At 35.6% G+C, this 18,130-nt stretch overlaps 3 protein-coding genes across 5 annotated transcripts; all 3 read left to right on the top strand.

Annotated features, from left to right (window-relative positions):
* Nucleotides 1-29: 29 nt before the first annotated feature.
* bloc1s1 (biogenesis of lysosomal organelles complex-1, subunit 1) lies at nucleotides 30-2,278 on the top strand. Its single transcript, XM_044122487.1, has 4 exons — nucleotides 30-395; nucleotides 499-571; nucleotides 1,241-1,373; nucleotides 1,618-2,278. The coding sequence occupies exons 1-4, from the start codon at nucleotides 335-337 to the stop codon at nucleotides 1,726-1,728; spliced, it is 378 nt and encodes a 125-aa protein (XP_043978422.1). The 5' UTR covers nucleotides 30-334; the 3' UTR covers nucleotides 1,729-2,278.
* Nucleotides 2,279-5,364: 3,086 nt separating this feature from the next.
* On the top strand, nucleotides 5,365-8,095 carry rdh5 (retinol dehydrogenase 5 (11-cis/9-cis)). Its single transcript, XM_044121878.1, has 5 exons — nucleotides 5,365-5,506; nucleotides 5,620-5,942; nucleotides 6,020-6,278; nucleotides 7,075-7,238; nucleotides 7,428-8,095. The coding sequence occupies exons 1-5, from the start codon at nucleotides 5,427-5,429 to the stop codon at nucleotides 7,646-7,648; spliced, it is 1,047 nt and encodes a 348-aa protein (XP_043977813.1). The 5' UTR covers nucleotides 5,365-5,426; the 3' UTR covers nucleotides 7,649-8,095.
* A 1,011-nt stretch (nucleotides 8,096-9,106) lies between these two features.
* Nucleotides 9,107-18,125, top strand: gls2b (glutaminase 2b (liver, mitochondrial)). Of its 3 annotated transcripts, XM_044123086.1 has the most exons (18): nucleotides 9,108-9,349; nucleotides 9,823-9,922; nucleotides 10,074-10,195; nucleotides 12,131-12,260; nucleotides 12,517-12,596; nucleotides 12,922-13,085; nucleotides 13,267-13,325; nucleotides 13,915-13,947; nucleotides 14,069-14,127; nucleotides 14,265-14,331; nucleotides 14,455-14,505; nucleotides 14,624-14,800; nucleotides 14,878-15,009; nucleotides 15,605-15,697; nucleotides 15,778-15,839; nucleotides 16,253-16,329; nucleotides 16,842-16,905; nucleotides 17,022-18,125. In XM_044123086.1, the coding sequence occupies exons 1-18, from the start codon at nucleotides 9,180-9,182 to the stop codon at nucleotides 17,176-17,178; spliced, it is 1,797 nt and encodes a 598-aa protein (XP_043979021.1). In that variant the 5' UTR covers nucleotides 9,108-9,179; the 3' UTR covers nucleotides 17,179-18,125. The 3 variants fall into 3 exon arrangements, with proteins under 3 accessions (XP_043979023.1, XP_043979021.1, XP_043979024.1); XM_044123088.1 differs by lacking the exon at nucleotides 14,455-14,505 and having other exon boundaries at nucleotides 9,107-9,349; XM_044123089.1 differs by lacking the exon at nucleotides 9,108-9,349 and having other exon boundaries at nucleotides 9,854-9,986.
* Nucleotides 18,126-18,130: the final 5 nt, after the last annotated feature.

Raw genomic sequence — 18,130 nt, forward strand, 5'->3', positions numbered from 1 at the left:
TACTTTGAAGGTAATCACGATACGAAGTTGATGTCGTCATTTCACACATTTTTTAAACAAATAATACTAAATAGGAATTGCAGTTTAATTTTAAGCATGCTTATAAAAACAACTCTTCATTAATGTAATTTAATAAACCAAAATAATAAGGCATTACAAGTAAGACTCTGCATAATTGTATAAGGAAACACTCACGTGAGACATCTGAGTGACATCTCGTGATAAGCTACATAGTCTCGTTCTGAGCCCTTGGTTTTACCTTCCCTTTAAAAAATAACAATCGTTAAATGAGTTGGCTTTAGCAAATAATAACCCTAACTTTTGCTCAAGCGATATGTTGTCTCGCCTTCTGAAGGAGCATCAAGCGAAGCAAAATGAGCGGAAGGAGCTGCAGGGTAAGGAAAGATGGATAGCTGCGATGCTAGGACATGCTAAAAACAAATCTCGTAAATGTACAGTCTTCAATGTTTATTGTATGTTTTGTTGTTTGTTTCACAGAGAAACGCAGACGTGAAGCGATCGCTGCTGCCACCTGTCTAACTGAAGCCCTGGTAGATCACCTGAATGTTGGGTAGGAAAAATTACCTCATGTCTTAAAGACAGTAATGATTGTAGCTTTAAACAACTTTGCATTCCTATAATTGGGGTTTATTAACTCATCCCTGTCCTTTTGACACTGTATATGTTGATGATAAGAATGTATTTGACTCGAACAAAGACATTTCAATGACCAATATGAGTAAGGAACGTCAACATTAATTACGTTTATATGTTATTTTAAATGTATTTTCATAGTTTGTTAATTTTGGCTAGTCGGTAATTTTGACAAGTCAGTAAACAACACTCTTACAAAACAATAACAACTTGCTTAGATTCAAGGATTGTTTTAGATTTTTACAGTACTCATAGTACTGTACTCTGCTGACAGTCTTTCATGAGCCAGTTTCAGTTTTTGACTTGAAATAATTGATCACACATACAGTTCAAACAAAAATAGCTGTTACTGTTGTGAAAGATGTGAACAAACCAAGACAATCAGCTTATAGAATGAGAGCAGGATTTAATGGCTGTTGTTGCATTAGTTCTTAATGAAAAAGATAACGTTTTTTTGGATCATGGTTGGAGCTAAAGTAGCCAAGTAATCATCGCTAAGCCACTGTCATTTCCCTGTCAATGACTCAGTGGGTAGCTGATAGGCACAAAGCTAGTAAGCTCAGTATTTTGCCTTTTTTCTCTTCAGTGTTGCTCAAGCATATGTAAACCAACGTAAACTGGACCATGAAGTTAAGACACTCCAAGTGCAGGCGAACCAATTCTCCAAGCAAACAGCTCAGTGGATCAGCATGGTGGAGGGATTCAATCAGGCATTAAAAGTAAGTTATACTGCCAGATGTTTATTTCATTATTATTCTGCCATTAGCACATTTAGCCTTACACTGAATGCCTGCTCTTTATAAATTAAATATGCTGGACTATCTAAGCCAAAGGTTCTCCAACTTTTTAATTAAAAGTTGGTGAATATCAAACTTTTCAATTATCCCAGGGTTTACTGATCTTTTTTTATTTTTTTGGTGGCAACTTTTTTTGTTCTTGTTAACTTTCTTCTCTCTCAAACAGGAAATTGGAGATGTTGAAAACTGGGCCCGCAGCATCGAGATGGACATGAGAACAATCGCCACAGCTCTGGAGTACGTACACAAGGGGCAGCTTCAATCTACTTGCTCATAAGCATCATCATGTGTTTTTACAGTACATTTGTTCATAAATATAAATATATACATGAATGCACCCCTCTGAGTGGAGTGAGATTGACATTTTACTGACAAATATTTGTCTGTTGCATTAGATGATGCAGTTCAGATGCGTTTCACTGGTGAAGTTTTGTTTTTAGCTCCAAAACTGGAAAGCGTGAGCACAAAATGATGCTCAATAATACATTTTATTAGGATATTTTCTTTTTCTGTGTAAGTTTTTTTTTTTTTTTGGAGGGATAGAAAATTAAAGTATTTAATAGGGAGAAGGTTTGACCACACACAACTTCTGGTAAGTTGTTCTTTAAAATATCTGTTTAAAAGAATTAATGATATATTTACATGTGCACCTCATCTCGCCTGTATGCACATCTGATATGAGTGAAGATTGAATATCAGTTGTTGTAAAGGTAATTTGCAAATGTGTACCTTGACAAAATTAATTGTTTTATTTTATTTTTATAATTGAACAAGTTATGATAAATGGACAGTCATCGTAAATAACAATAAACAAACAAAAAATGAGAGCTAAAGTTGTATTTTCATTCTTCTCTCCTGCCATCAATAAGTAAATGAAGGAAAAATAAAAAGAATAAAGCTAAATGGTGGGAAGAGTTGGGATTTTAATCTCTTAACTGACGGTTATGTGTTTGTTACAAAAGTGAAACACTGGAAAGAGCCTAGATGTTTCTCTACAAAGTTTTGTAACAGAAACTCATGGGAACCACAAACTACAATGACTGGATAATCAGTGGAATGTGTGACGTAAAAGTCATGTCCTAGAACAACCGGGTTCAGTGTACACTCATGTAGTTACAACACTAGTTGGAAACTAATTAAGACTTTTAATCCAGCACACAAGTACAAGCCTTCATGTCTTTGTCTTAATTTTACAGTTCTATATCTTTTTCACTAAACAAATTGTAAGGTTTGATTTGTCTGCCAAGCAAGTCATTGTTTAATTATTTTTTAGAAACAAAAATAAAACATCTTTCACAAACAGTAGTTTTTGATATCCAAATATCATCAGATTTGAATGATATTATAAATGTAGAAGTAGATATAAACCAAGTTTTTCCAGAGACTGAAATAGTGAGGAAATAATTATTTACCACACTCGTAGTCCAACTTCTTAGTTTGTTGTTTTATAATTTTGGGACCACTCACCCAATAAATTTTAATAACCACCCTTTCAATTTTTTATGGAAAAAAAGTTACAATGATTTAAAACCTTTAATGTGACATGCTATGCAAAACAATTCAAAAACAATTCTGTTGCAGTTAAACCCTGGTCTTCCAAGTTTGCTCATTTCTATCATTTTGCTAAAGCCACAATTTGCAGAAATGTTACAAAGAATAAAGATTTATTTTTCAAAATTACCGTAATTCCAAACATAAAGTAAGTACTACAGGATTGTTTGTTCCTGCTATTTTTCTTCTATTGGTGACAATAATCTACAGTGTTAGACTGAGGTGGCAAGACAGAAGATTTTTTTCTACCCAAGAAAGCATGCAGACCTGGGAAAAATGTTCTCACAGTTTGTCTTGTGAATGTGTAATGGTGTGATGAACATTATGTTTTTGGGAATCAATACCAAGAGTTGTTGGCATCAAGGCAAAACCCTACAGATCTCTAAAAAAGAGCACACCAAAGGAAGACATGGTGGTCGCATCATGATTTGGTGTTTCTAGAAATTGAACTGTTTTTGTCAAACTGAGCTTATGAATAGTTCTAAATTACAGTAATCTTTTTGCCAAAACCTTAGATGTCTTCTTCAATGATGAAGAAGACATCTTCACCTTTAATGCTGATTTTATTTTTCAGCATCACAATGAGTGGAAGAATATATCCAAATCAAACTTTTGTTCAAAACCATATCTGGAAGCAAATCTTTGAGTTCTCCTCAAGAGGACTGTGAACATCAGATGTTCTCACTTCCGACACGTAGTTAATACCTAAAGAATATTGAGTAATGTTTTTGAATCAAAAGGGAATTTACATGGTATTAGTGCGAAAGTGCCCAGAGTTACACAACCAGGCTATTGCTGATGTTTTTTCTCTTATTAAATGGATTTGCATTATTGCGCATTTGTGACTGTTTTCTTCTCAGTCTTTTATGTTAGAAACACCAATCATGGGTGTGCTGTGGTGGCTTAGGGGATAGTGCGTCCCACGTTTGGAGGCCTTGAGTCCTCAATGCGGCCGTCGCAGGTTCGATTCCTGGACCTGGTGACATTTACTGCATGTCTTTCCCCCTTTCCTGTCAGCCTACTTTCATATAAGGGACACTAAAGATCACAAAAAAGACACCCTGGAGGAGGAAAAAAAAACACCAATCATTTCAAGCTATACAGTGTACATTTAACTGTTTCTAAAGTAGGTGAACTGAATGATCTCCTGAAACTAAATACTCTGACAAGTGGATTTGTCATAAATTTTTATATAATCCTAAAACTTTCAAACCCAAGTGTGAGAACAACTAAGCTCTAGGTTTTGTGTTCTAAACTAAAAAACATTGTTCTGATACTTTGGTGTACATGCAAAAAAATTCTTTGAGGCTTAGTTTTCCTGCCCTGTTCCCCTCACATTTTTCCTTAAAACAATTGCAATAGTTACGGATTGAGGATTACTAATAGTGAGCATGTCTTAACGGATAAGCCTCAAGGATAAAGCTTCGCTCTGACCAGCCCCTCTGAGCTGAATCAGAAGAATATACAGAAAGGGAAAGTGAAGGGGGCTGACTGTGGAGATCCATCATTGACCAATAAGAGAATAAGGTAGGTTTAGAGTTTTGTAATTATTTTGATTCTCTCAAATCTGAATTAATGCAGTAAATTATTAAATGCTTGTTATTTCATATGCATGTTGTGAACTGAAGTCGCCTAAAGATCACAAAGTACATTTAATGCATGATATCGAAAACAGTCTTTGAATAGAATAGAATAGAAAAGAATAGACTAGAACTTTAGATACCCAGAGAGAGGTGCTTTCTTTTTTTCACCTACCTTGAAAAACCGCTAAATACTGTCCAGTAAATACCTCTTACCTATTTTATCCTTGCAGGATAAAATAGGTAAGAGGATAGAGTTGTTTGAAATAATATGCCCATGAAAACAGCTTAAATTTGATTTAAATTCTTGGAAATGTTGACAATAATACATTTCCCTGAGGCTGAATAAAAAAAATTATAATAAAAAAAAAAAACTTCTGAATTGAATGAATTGTATTAACAAATTGTTACATTTCCTTTGTGGTCATTGTACTTATTCACTGTTTAATTGCTCTTGTATTTTTCATAGATACATAAGTTCTTTTGTTGTTGTATTACAAACTGATTAGCCTACAAATTAATTGGCTTTTTGCCATAAACCAAGCAGCTCCATCACAAAGATTGAAATTATACCTAAAAATAAAATAATCCCCTGCTTCTGTCTCACTCCATTGCAAATTCCTTTCTTTCTTCTGTAAGAGTATTAAACAAAGATTCCTCATGTGCCCACACCAACAGAAATGGTCCTGCACTAAAAACAGGTCTTAGTAAACATACTGCTTATGTTCAGTGGCTCTCAAAAATGTTCCACTTCAATCCAATCCTTTAAGGATACTGTTAAATTGGATTTCAAATGGTTATCATTGTATTTATGTTTTAATTACTTTTTAAACATTTTTGCAGAATGTTTTTTGACCAGTTTCGAGACCAAAAACAAACTCCTGAAGGCAACATGAATACACAGTATATATATGAACTTTTAGGGTAAGAAATTACAACACAAGACATTTTTTTTACGGTTCAGATTTAGTTCTAAGAGCAAATTACAAATTAAGATATAATTTCATGATGTTATGTCTTTTTTTTTTTTTTTTTAGAGAAAATGCCTTGTACTACATTGCAGCTTCCTTTGCTTTGTTGTGGATTCTGGTGTGGCTGTACAGAGACAGCCTGGAGATAGAGAACCTTTCTGACAAGTATGTCTTCGTGACTGGATGTGACACGGGGTTTGGCAACCTTCTGTGTAAGAAGCTCGACCGTAGAGGTTTTCGAGTTCTGGCTGGCTGTCTCACAGAGAAGGGAGCTGATGATCTGAAAAGAGTAACAGGGCCTCACCTTAAGACGGTCCTGCTGGATGTGACCAGTCAGAGCAGCATCCAGGCAGCTATGGAGTGGACCAAGAAGGAGGTTGGCGATAGAGGTAAGATTAAATCACGCAATAAATATATGAGAAATCAGTTTTGAAATTGTAACTTTTCAATTTTGTTTTCTTTGTAGGACTTTGGGGTATTGTGAACAATGCTGGACGTTCCTTACCCATGGGTCCTTCAGAGTGGATGCGAGTGGAGGATTTTCACAGCACACTGAAAGTGAACATGAATGGAGTCATTGCCATGACGATGACCTTCCTGCCCCTCATTAAGAAGGCCCGTGGACGTATTGTAAATGTGGCATCTGTCCTCGGCAGGGTGGCTGCAAATGGTGGCGGGTACTGCATCTCCAAGTTTGCAGTGGAGAGTTTCTCTGACTGCCTGAGGTAAAACTGATAATAGAATAGAAAAAAAAAACAGCCTTTATTGTTCCACAATCGGGAAATTCAGGTGTACTGCAGCAAGTCAAAAGTAAAGGGAAGTATTGATTTTCAAGGTGAGGCAAAAAATAAAAAAAGTACAATAGAAAAATAAAAATAAGGGACAGCAAGGGTGAATTTGCAATATATAATAAATTAGAATGCTGTACAGTTATTAAAAATAGCCCAGTCAGATTAAAAGAAATGTGCGGCTGAGTAAAAATGTACAAGATGACTGTATCTGTTCATGTAAAACAGCAACAGAGTATTTGCAAGAAATAACCCTGTGGAAATGTAAGCTGGTACATGCAAATAACAGCAGAAATGTAAACACTTATTGAGTGAGAGCATTGATGGTTATAAAGTCTACCAATTATTAGATGATAGAAAATGTTAATTTTCCAGTAGTATTTATATAACTAATTTTTTTATGTAACCTGTGAGAAGAACATTTTGAAACTAGAAACCTTACGTTCCCTCTTTTGTTTTTGGCTTGTATTAGTAGCTCTCTCGAATGTACAACCCTGAATGAGGAATGTATAAGATTGATTACAGTAATGAATGCATTTTATGCTATGAAAAATGTAAGTGTTAGAAAAAAGTTTAAAGGATCTGTCAATTCCCATTGATCAATCATGATCAAAGCACAAAACTAAAAGTTCAATGGTAAAAAGGGGGTAGGGTTATTTGCAAACCTTTAAATGAACTTGAAGCATGTAAAACTGCATTATATTTTACTAGCCTGTATGGTTTCCATTTCCAGGAGAGATATAAATTACTTTGGAATTAAAGTGTGCATCATTGAGCCAGGGTTTTTCAAAACAGCAGTTACCAACCTTGATCCCATTGAGAGGGAGCTGCACCGTCTCTGGAATCAGCTCAACCCTGAAGTAAAAGCAAGCTATGGAGAGAAGTATCTGGATAACTGTAAGTATAAGAATACTTACAGAGGAAGGAAGCTTTATGCTTTGAGCTGTCTTTAGCAATGTGTGCTAAAATTGTATGTGTCTGTTCAGTGTCTGTTTGTGTGGATGCCTAGAGCGGCACAAGTTTGGGGCAACACTAGTAATGAAAAAGGAGAAAGTTATTCTTCATTTGACTGTTTTTTTTTTTCAGACATCAAGATCCAGCGTTTGATCATGAATGCTGTGTGTGACTCAGACCTCACCAAGGTGACTAGCTGCATGGAGCACGCTCTGACTGCGGCTCACCCACGTACCAGGTACAGCGCCGGCTGGGATGCTAAGCTTCTCTGGATCCCTCTCTCTTACATGCCTTCCTTTGTGGTTGATATTGGACTAAAGCTGGTGCTGCCTCGACCTACCAAGAGTGTGTAATTCATCAATACTTGAAGGATGCCTTCAGAATTTTTAGCTTTGTTGTGTCATTGTGTCTGATGCAGTAGAGTCTGCTGTCTATAATGCTGCTGTCCATTTAATAATCAGATTGTGCTTGTATGCATTTTGTACTGTACAGTAGTATATCCATACAAGTTTGTATATTTGTGGAATTTGTCAAGTAAGACTGGTCTAACCCTAATGCTTTAAAGAGAAAATAGTACTTATTGCTTTTTTTGTCTAAGGTTATTTCTATTAAATTTGTTATTTTGCAGGTATGGGTACCAGTACGTTCAGCAATCACAGCCTGAATAAAATTATATTAACTCCAGAGAAACCTTAACAAGCTCAGCTTTGAATCAGTAACACATATCAATAATAAACACTGTCTGCATACTGTATTACAATAATCTGCATTGTTGTGATGGCTGCTAAACCTTGTTAAAATTTGACTGAACGGTTTATTGAAGATCTGTAGAGGCGAAGAAGGGACTCGGGCAATCAGTAGGTAACAATCCACGGCTTCACGAGGGGAGAAATCCCGAAAGCCAGGACTCGGGCTTCACAGAAGAATTTTCAAGGCGTCACAAGGAAACGTCTGAGCGAGAGAAAGGCAACAAGGATTTATTACTAGAAGTAATTTCAGAGAAACACAGAGAGCTAGCTCGGAGGGGCGCAGAGTATCATAACTGGCAAACACTATGGGATTGAAGTGCTGGCAACCTGCACCTCATATACTCCGGGATGATTGAGTGCTAAATCACAGATGCACCGACGGAGTCAGCGGGCACGCCCTCCAAAGTGTGCAGCCTCTGGTCAACATCTAGTGGCTTGCCATAGGCCAACAGAAAAATCCCACAAAGAAACCAAAACCCCGGTTCCCAACATTGGTCTCAACTTGTACACAATTATGACACAAAGCAATTTCTTAATTTTAAGATCTCGTTTGATCAAGCCACATCAACAAGTGTATTTGGCAAACAAAACAGCTAAATGAAAATTGCATTAAATCTCTAAATGCTACATTAATACTACTAAATACTTTGTTCACAGACACCCATTAATGAAAGAACAACAAAGCCAAATTCAATTAGGAATTATTTTTTATTGAGCTCCACTAAAATCCCATTTATGACTACTCGTGATGTTTGACCTTTTTTTAGGAACATCATAAAGAAAGAAATAAAAAAAATTAAACGTTTCTAAATGAAAAGTAAATAAATTTAGATAATTACTCAACTTGTTCGATCATTTTTATTTACAGGTTTATATTTCTGTTCAGCTACAAGCTCAAACAAATATAACTAGCTGTGTGATAAACACCAGATGATTTGTTTGTAACCTACATCCTGAAAAATTAACTATCAAATGCCAGACTTGCAAAAATCCCGACACAACCTGAAAGCAGCACAGCGTTTGCGTTCCTGAAATCGGGAAATCAGTGACCCCCGCTGGACAGGCTGACTTTGACTTATCAACTGGAGTTTTAGGCTGCTCTTAAGAACTCCACGTTTGTTGCTGTCGTTTAACCATGCACTGCCTCAAAGCACTGCGACTGTCCGAACTTCTACAAGTTATTTCCGAAAATACAAATACGATGAGGAATTTTCTCTCCATACATCCAGCATGTTGTTTGGTCAGAAATTCAACAACTACATTTCAGCGACGAACTTACACCCACGCGGATTATTTCAATAAAATGTAAGTACCCCTGTTTGCTACTTGTTGGTTATATATTAACTTTTTATCAGTTGGTAAATAACCTGACAGTGAGTCGAAGGCTATGGTTCATTTATTATACCAAATGAAATGTATCAATTGCTGAATAAAGAAGAATCTTAAAATTATATAGTACGTCTCAGCTGAAAGTAAAAATATAAATTATTATATTACTTCAATTTGGGAATATTAGGATAAACGAGGCTCTCAAGATCTTATGTTATTCATTTTAGTCCAAAAAAGGAAAAACCATAACTATATTTAATACTGGTTATGTTATATATAAATTACATCTTTGTCACTTTATTTATTACAAAGCACAAAACAGCTAATAATATTTCCAAATTTTATTGTAATAATATGATTATAAAGGACAGTGAAGGTTCTTTTCTTTTGAGTAATGAAAATATGACAATATGAATATTTTGTCTTATAGTCTTTACATTTCATTTCAGGAACATGCATTCCACATCTCCCAGTTCTGGAGTGGAAAACATGCTTTTCTACACCATCACCAAAGGGAGAGACCAAGTGCCCATTTCATACTTTAATGCTGTAAATATAGCTTCTTTTTTTGCATATTAAGCATTCATTGATTCCATATGCCTTTTAGAAACAGGTAAAATTTATTACACAAATACTATTATATGGGTTTTACATTGCATCTGGAGAGATGATGAGGTTGAATCCGATTTTATGTTTGCAGGCCCTGAAAAAAACTGGCCTTCAGCCCTCAGACCCTCGGCTCAGAGAGTGCATGGAGAAGCTTCGAAGGGCTATGACGGACTCTGTTGGTGAGGTGATGATGGACAAAGACCTTTTCCACAGGTAAAATAGTATTAGCATTTAATATTCTACAGAATTTTCATCTCAAACCTGAAAGCAGAATTAGATACATTCCCAGATCATGCTAAGTAGAGTGCACCAATGCAGCATACAAAATGTAATCTAATTCACAAGGACAGGAAAAGTCAGTGATCAGACAGTCAAACTGCTCTACCACTTAAGCTACAGTAGTCCAGTTGTAATTATATTGAGAAGTTTTCTTAACCCTCCTGTTATGTTGCAGGTCAAATTGACCTGTTTTAAAGTTGTTGTTTTTTTTTTTTTTAAATAGTTGGAAGTATGTTTTTTTTTGCATGAAACTTTTTCTATTTGTCTTAATAGGTGCACTTTACATATAAATTAAAAATGTATTCATTTTACACATTTGTAACCCCTCCCCTCATGTTCTTTTTCCATAGATACTGTTTGGGTCAATTTGACCCAGCAGTCAAGTTGAAGTGCAAAAAAAGATTTAAAAAATTTTCCAATTCTACATGTTTCCTTGCATCTATGAACCATATTTCACCAACACACCAACAAACACACCCCACCACACACAAACATGTACTTGTGGACACACACAAGCCCACTTTCTCACTATTCTCTTTACTTCACTAGGAAACTGCGAGAAAGCAGGCGTTCATACAACTTTTGACGGGAATCTTTTCTGTTCTCACGGACAAACTTCACCCACACTGAGTGGACATTCAGTAGAAGTGGAGGGAAACATAAATTCTCTCTGCATGACTCATTTATCTTGATTTTAATCAGCAGATCAATTTGACCCTGAACAGTACTGTATGTGTGTCTCAAGTTCAATTATAAAGATCACCCATTGAGAAACAAATCAAAACGTAATATAAAAAAATGACCAAAGATCAATTTCAAGGAAATTATTGTTTTTTTGTGTCTAGGTTTTTTTCAGTGGACATAAAAAATTTAAATTCCATTTTTTATGTCCAAATGAGTAAATGAGTGTGTTGCTCATCCTTAATTTCTGAGAAATAAAACATCACTTCACAAATATTGATTGAAATGGGTAGTAGTGGAGTTAATAATCAGATACAAAAATGTTTTGGAGGAATTTTTTGGTTTCTGACACTATTGCAGGGTTAAACACTCCCGGGGTCAAATTGACCCATGAACATTATTGGTGTATCTCAGAAAAAACATAACAGGTGGATTTCTTAACATTGTCTTTGAAATTTGTTCAGCAGGCTTCATCAGCACAATTCAAGTACTGTTGTATTTTTAAGACATTAATCAACACCAGACTTCATGTCATACCTCCATTTGCTCTGATGAGAGTTGGGACCTCTGGCCAACTTTTAAATACAAGGTCTACACCCAGTTTTTTGCCGGGCCTCAGTTTAAATTCCTATGATCTTTCAAAGCATCAAAATAGATGCAGGATCCTCGACAGCTCTTCACAATTGTATCTTTATCACAGCACTAAGAGCCTCATGGTGTTTTGTTTCCATTCATCACTAGGCTTCTGAAACCATGAGACCAAGCTATTATTAGTCTGACCTTCAAACAATAATCCAATATTCCATTTTAATACAAAGTTTGTGGTCTGTGTAATGCTGCATAATTACCTTTCTGCTAACTTCTCTTGTTGTATTTTTAAGTACCCCAAAATTTTATGAGAAATGTACCATAAATAAATGTATTCCATGTGATCTAATATGTTATTTGCACCGCTCATTCTTTGTCCTACTTCACTGAAGTGCATTTGTTTGCCACCCTGCCCGAGGCTGAAATTGTTCGTTTTAGTTTGTTCTGTAAAATATATTAAATTAACTAAACAAGAGATTGTCATAATGTTCAGTGCTTGTTATATGTTTTGTATGTTATGCCTTGACATATTTAGAAAATATAATATTGAAGTTAATTTTAATTTTAGCCATTATTGTCTTTGTTATGTTTCATTTTCAGATGTGTCGGTGGCAACATCGTTCTGCTGATCCAGGCCTTCCGAAAAAAATTTGTCATCCCTGAGTTTGATGTGTTTGCAGAGAAAATCAATGAAATCTACAAGACAGTACAAGAACAAAGTGATGGGAAGGTAATTTTATGTTGCTTGACTTTTTATTTAATCAAAATCTGACTTCAGTGTTGATGTTTGAAATCTCAAATTCAAAACTTCCCGTGAGTGCATGGGAAGATACCATTATTTACCATTTAACATGCTAAATAACCATGCTAAACCGTTATTTAGCATGTTTATCTTCACTTTCTTAAAATTTGTCAACTGAGATTTTTACATTAAAAGCTGCTACATCTTTCATGTTCTGCTTTTCTGTTTTAAACTGTGGCTTCAGGTTGCTGACTACATCCCTCAACTGGCCAAGTTCAGTCCAGAATTATGGGGTGTTTCTTTATGTACAGTTGATGGGCAGAGGTAGGACTTACAATTACTTTTCCTGACCATTTAGTACTTATACTAGACCTATTACTAAATATCACTGAGCGTAAGGTACATGTTGAACATTTATATGGCCAGAATTGAGGTGTTGAGAAAACATATTATCAAAGGCAATGGAAATATTTGTAAAGATGATGACCCAGACATTGCATACCAAAGTACCATCAGCACACAAGCATTCATAGGTTTAATGCAATCAAAAACTCCAGAAAAAGCTTCAAAAATGCCCTCAGTTAGTTATGGTAAATATTTTTATTTATAATAACTATATTTGAGAGTGTTTTCCATTTTCTTTCTTCAGGCACTCTGTTGGTGACACAAAGCAGCCCTTCTGTCTGCAGTCATGTGTGAAGCCCTTGCAGTATGCCATCGCTGTCCATGAATCTGGAACAGAGAAGGTTCACAACTATGTCGGCATGGAGCCCAGCGGACTCAAGTTCAATGTTCTTTCTCTTGATGAGGAAGGTATGCATAAGAGGTCATCACCACCTTGTTTCACAACTAAAACCTTCATCACTCTGTCAGTTTATGGTAATGCTGTACATGTACATGGTTTAAATTTAAGCATTAATTAATCTATATTTTTCCAGTTGTTGTTCAGAACTCTTATTTAACTTTGTGTTTATCTCATTTTACTCTCATCTAGATAAGCCTCACAACCCCATGGTGAATGCTGGAGCCATTTTGATAAGCTCTCTTATCAAGGTGAACAGGTTGACTTTACTAGTCACATTTAGGTCATGTGCAAACAACAAACAAAATTGTTTCTAGTAAAAATCATTTACAGAAGCATGGGAAGTTGGTGTTATTGCTGCTTTAGAGACACAAAAATAGCAATGGTTACTTAACCAGTGGCATTTTCCAAATAAGTACCGTATTTGAAATTAATATCTTGGAATCATTACATTTGCTCTGGACACATTTGAATAATAGCAAAAAGCAATGATTATACCCTGCAGGTAGTTGAGTCAGCTGCAGTGTCAATGAGATTTTTAAAATAATTTTCTAAATATACTCTCTGAATATAGATGATTCTTGTTGATGTCTTGAAGATTAATTTTACATATATAAAACAGAAAATCTAAAATGGAGCAGTTTTCCTAACTCCATATCTGTTTGAACTATTACCCAAAGTTGAGCTATTGCTGCTTATGTGTCTTTTATTGCACCAACTTTTAGCAGGGCAGTACATTATGCCATTAGTAATATATTCATAAAGCTGCTCATGATGTATAATGTGTAGCAGGTTTTAAATAAACTGACTGTTACAATCAAAGTTTTTCTTCATTTCCAGCCTCTCTCAAATAAGGCAGAAAAGTTTGACTATGTGAGTAATGTGCCTTGAATTTCCCTTTCTTATGAAACCATCAGTTTAAAATTATGGCACAAATATTTAGTTTTTCATAGTTGTATTAATGTGAAGAAATTATAACTTTTTTGTTTCCCAGGTTATGGAGTTTGTGAAAAAGATGGCCGGCCAAGAATATGTTGGATTTAGCAATGCCACGTGAGTTCATCATACCTAAACGTTTTGACTCTTTGTGTGCATAGTCCAATAGTTATTCTGTTACATACATTATGTTTTCAGTTCTTAAATGCATTATTGATAAGCCATTATTGACCCCGGCAGTTTGTCTTTCTCAGGTTTCAGTCAGAAAAGGAAACTGGTGACAGAAATTTTGCCATTGGTTACTACATGAAAGAGAAGAAGGTCTGCTAAAACATATTAAGTGTATTTTCTTCTGCATTTGGTTTGGTGATATTTTTCTTTCAATTTGTACAAGCTATGCAGAATTACAATGTCAAGCTCTGATTTTTATGTTTTATTCACCAGTGTTTTCCTCCAGGAGCTGATATGATTGATGCCCTCGATTTTTACTTCCAGGTAAGACTTTTTGTCTTCATCAAAAAGGTGGTGAGTCTTCCTCTAAGATTGAGTTGAACTGAAATAGAAATTATTTAGGTTGAATCATTTGTGACTTAAATGACTCTTTTCCCTCCAGCTTTGTTCCATTGAGGTGTCCTGTGAATCAGGAAGTGTCATGGCTGCTACTCTGGCTAATGGAGGGATCTGTCCAACCACAGGCGAGCGAGTCTTGAGTGCAGAGGCGGTGAGAAACACGTTGAGCCTCATGCACTCCTGTGGCATGTACGACTTCTCTGGCCAGATGGCTTTTCATGTTAGTATGACTTAACACAGAATAGCTAAAAGTATGTATGGGTGTTCAGCTGAACCATTCATGATCTCCTCTTCCAGGTGGGCTTACCGGTAAAATCCGGAGTGTCTGGTGCTATACTCCTGGTGATCCCTAATGTAATGGGAGTGATGTGTTGGTCCCCACCTTTGGACAGAGTTGGGAACAGTGTTCGGGGAATACACTTCTGTCAGGCAAGTACAACAATGTTTGTTTAATATATATAAACATATAAACTCCTCTGCTTCCTCCCTGTGGTCTTGCTGCTAGCTGCAGAAATACACTGCCAGGAGGAATGTTGTAGCAGTGTCAACCATGCTTGTGTATGCGCTGAACAATGTGATTGTTATCATGTTGTTCTAGATTGGATGGGTTAGAATGTGGTTGTTTGGCAAATTAAGTATTAGGTTGGTTTGTGGCAAAAAAATTTACATTTTCTGTTGCTGAATTTACATGTGCTAAATCCACACAACCCTTCTTGTGCAAAAGTCTTATGTCATTATCAAGAACATGAAGGTCCAACTATGATCTTCCTCATTTCTGCCTGAGCTTAGAATGATTGCAGAGTACAGGGTTAACTTTGAGCAATTTTAAGATATGCTATCACTTTGAAGACACACTTTGGTTAAAGGTTGAATTGATAAGACATAAATGGGACCATAACTCAAGACTTTCTTTATTGTTTATCATAAAAAATTGTCACAAAGGCTAAGATGAATAATATAGGGGAATCTCAAGCTTTTAGACCTGAAGACTATAAAAAAATCTTGTTCTGTTCTGTATCTGTAGGAGCTGGTTTCACAGTTCAATTTTCACAATTACGACAACCTGAGGCACTTTGTAAAGAAGAAAGACCCCCGCCAGCAGGATGGAGATGAAAGGGTAGGCTGCTTTTGCTCTGTGTGTAATTTCTATGTTTAGATACATCACTTTATGTTTATGCGACTTTTATGTATTTTCAGAACAAGTCTGTTTTCAACTTAATGTTTGCTGCCTTCAGTGGGGATGTGTCAGCACTGAGAAGGTACACAAAGCTTATAGTTGAACTTATTTTGAAGACCTCTTGATTAACCTCATCATATTATTTTGTGCTTTGATGTGCATGGTAATCATTACAGGTCAGTACAATAACAAAGTAAAAAAATAACCTCTCCCCCTGCAGTAAGTGCTAATATTCTTTAAAAAGAATAAAATATGTTTGCCTTTATAACTTTATGAACACAAACCAAACTGTGATCTTTGAAATCTTTCAGAAAACATCAAATACACTTTTTGTATTGGAGTGATCCAGAACAATTTTCCTTCTGATATTCATAATAACCCAATAACGTTGTAGATCAGACATTTATTCTCATGTTTATATACTCTTAAATTATTCTTAATATTTATTGGTAGTCAAAAATAACGAGTGAACAGTCAAAATGACTTATGTTTCAGATTTGCCCTTTCAACTGTGGACATGGATCTGAAAGACTACGACTCCAGAACAGCGCTACACATTGCTGCAGCAGAGGGTGAGCTTCTCCATCACCTCTCATCTCATTAGTTATTTTTGGAAGTGAAATGTTCAGCTGTCTGGTATCCCTCAACCTATCTGTCTTTGCCAGTGTCAAACCAAGTACTCATTCCACAGACATTTTTTCAGAAGTCTAACATTTCTGTTTAAAATACCTTTTTGCAATTTATCTTATGAAATTTTCCAAGATATTGAATTTGAAGTTTTCTGTAAACTATGATCATAAAAAATACTAGAAATAAAGGAAAAAATATGTTTAAAAAAATAAAAACCTGAATTATTGTGAATACGTTCTGGGTTCACTGTACCTGCTTCTTTGTGTTTTCTTTTTCCCTGAGTCACTGTACGTCAGTTTCCATATGTAGTCTCATCATACTTTTAAATACAATAGAAAACTTATGCAAAATTATTTTTTTTCTCAAATAAAAAAAGGCCCATTCTGAACTTTTTAAAAATGACTTGATTGGCTGTAATCTGAAAGTGTAATTATTTCTACCTTTTTGTTCTCAGGTCACGTAGATGTTGTAAAGTTCCTCATTGATACCTGCAAAGTTGATCCATTTGTTCAAGACAGGTTTGAATAATTACTTCTTCTTTTGCCTCCTTATGAAGGCTATCAAGCATTTAAACATGCCATCTGTGTCTGAATTGGCAACATTCTCCGAGATAATTTGTTAAATTTCACTGCAGGTGGGGGAACCTTCCAGTTGATGACGCCATGCAGTTTGGACATGAAGAAGTTGTGAAGATGCTAAGAGAATACCAGCAAGACTGGAAACAGCCGGAAATGCAACATGGTGAGGCTGAACATCCCCGGAAACTGGATACAATCGAGGGCATGGTGTAATAGCTTTAAAGCAGAATGGTAGCGTGCCAGCACATTTGTGAAACCTATGTGAACTTGTGGAAGCTCATTGTTAAACTTGAACTAAGCACCAAATCAAAAAATCCTGACTAAATAAATGTAATTGAACTATCCATACTTTAGCAAACATATCAAGGGTGTAAGCTATTATATTTTACTTTGCCAAAATGTGTCAAGTAAAATATTTAAGGAAAATGTAAAATTACCGTAATACTGCTGCAATAGTGTTATTATTGATAACAGTTCCTTATCAATCCTCATAGTGGTGTATAGCAGTTTGCCTATACACCACTAGTGGTTCAGTTTTCAGTTACCAGGTGGCTCTGTGGCAGCATGAGACTAAACTTAAAAAGATTTTGATCAGGACTTTATTTGCATCGAGAGGGACCTCTTGTAAACATCAGTTCCTGAAAGGTTAAAAGAAAGTGCATAGCCAGCCTGCTGAACAGACAATACAACATCCAAAAAACAGGACTTATTAATGTATTTGTTTATTTTCTATCATTTTATCAGTAAAATGTGAGAGGATTTTAGAGAAGCCTGAATAACTGTTGGGGAAAAAACTAGGGCTGGCAAGCAGAAATTTAAAGTACACTTAAGTCATAAAAATAGTTGGGGTCTGGAACTGTGTCATCTCTGGGAAACGAGATAACCTTACAGTCAGTATTTGCTGCATGTCGTGTAACTGTATCCAATACTGTAACAAATGTTTGTAGATGAGATGCATTTTATCAGTATATTAATTTGCTAATTTGTCACGTCTCTCTCTTTTTTTATTTTTTTTTTATTTTTAGCTTTTTTGTGCTTGTCACTTGTATTATTATATACAAAGTGGTCTGAAATTACTTAACATCAAGGTTTTGCAGAGATTTTGGTTCACTGCTAATCCTTTCACAGATTGCCTTTAAAATAAAATGATTACTCTTAAATGTTT

Source organism: Gambusia affinis, linkage group LG07, assembly GCF_019740435.1.
Source record: "Gambusia affinis linkage group LG07, SWU_Gaff_1.0, whole genome shotgun sequence".
Taxonomy (NCBI): domain Eukaryota; kingdom Metazoa; phylum Chordata; class Actinopteri; order Cyprinodontiformes; family Poeciliidae; genus Gambusia; species Gambusia affinis.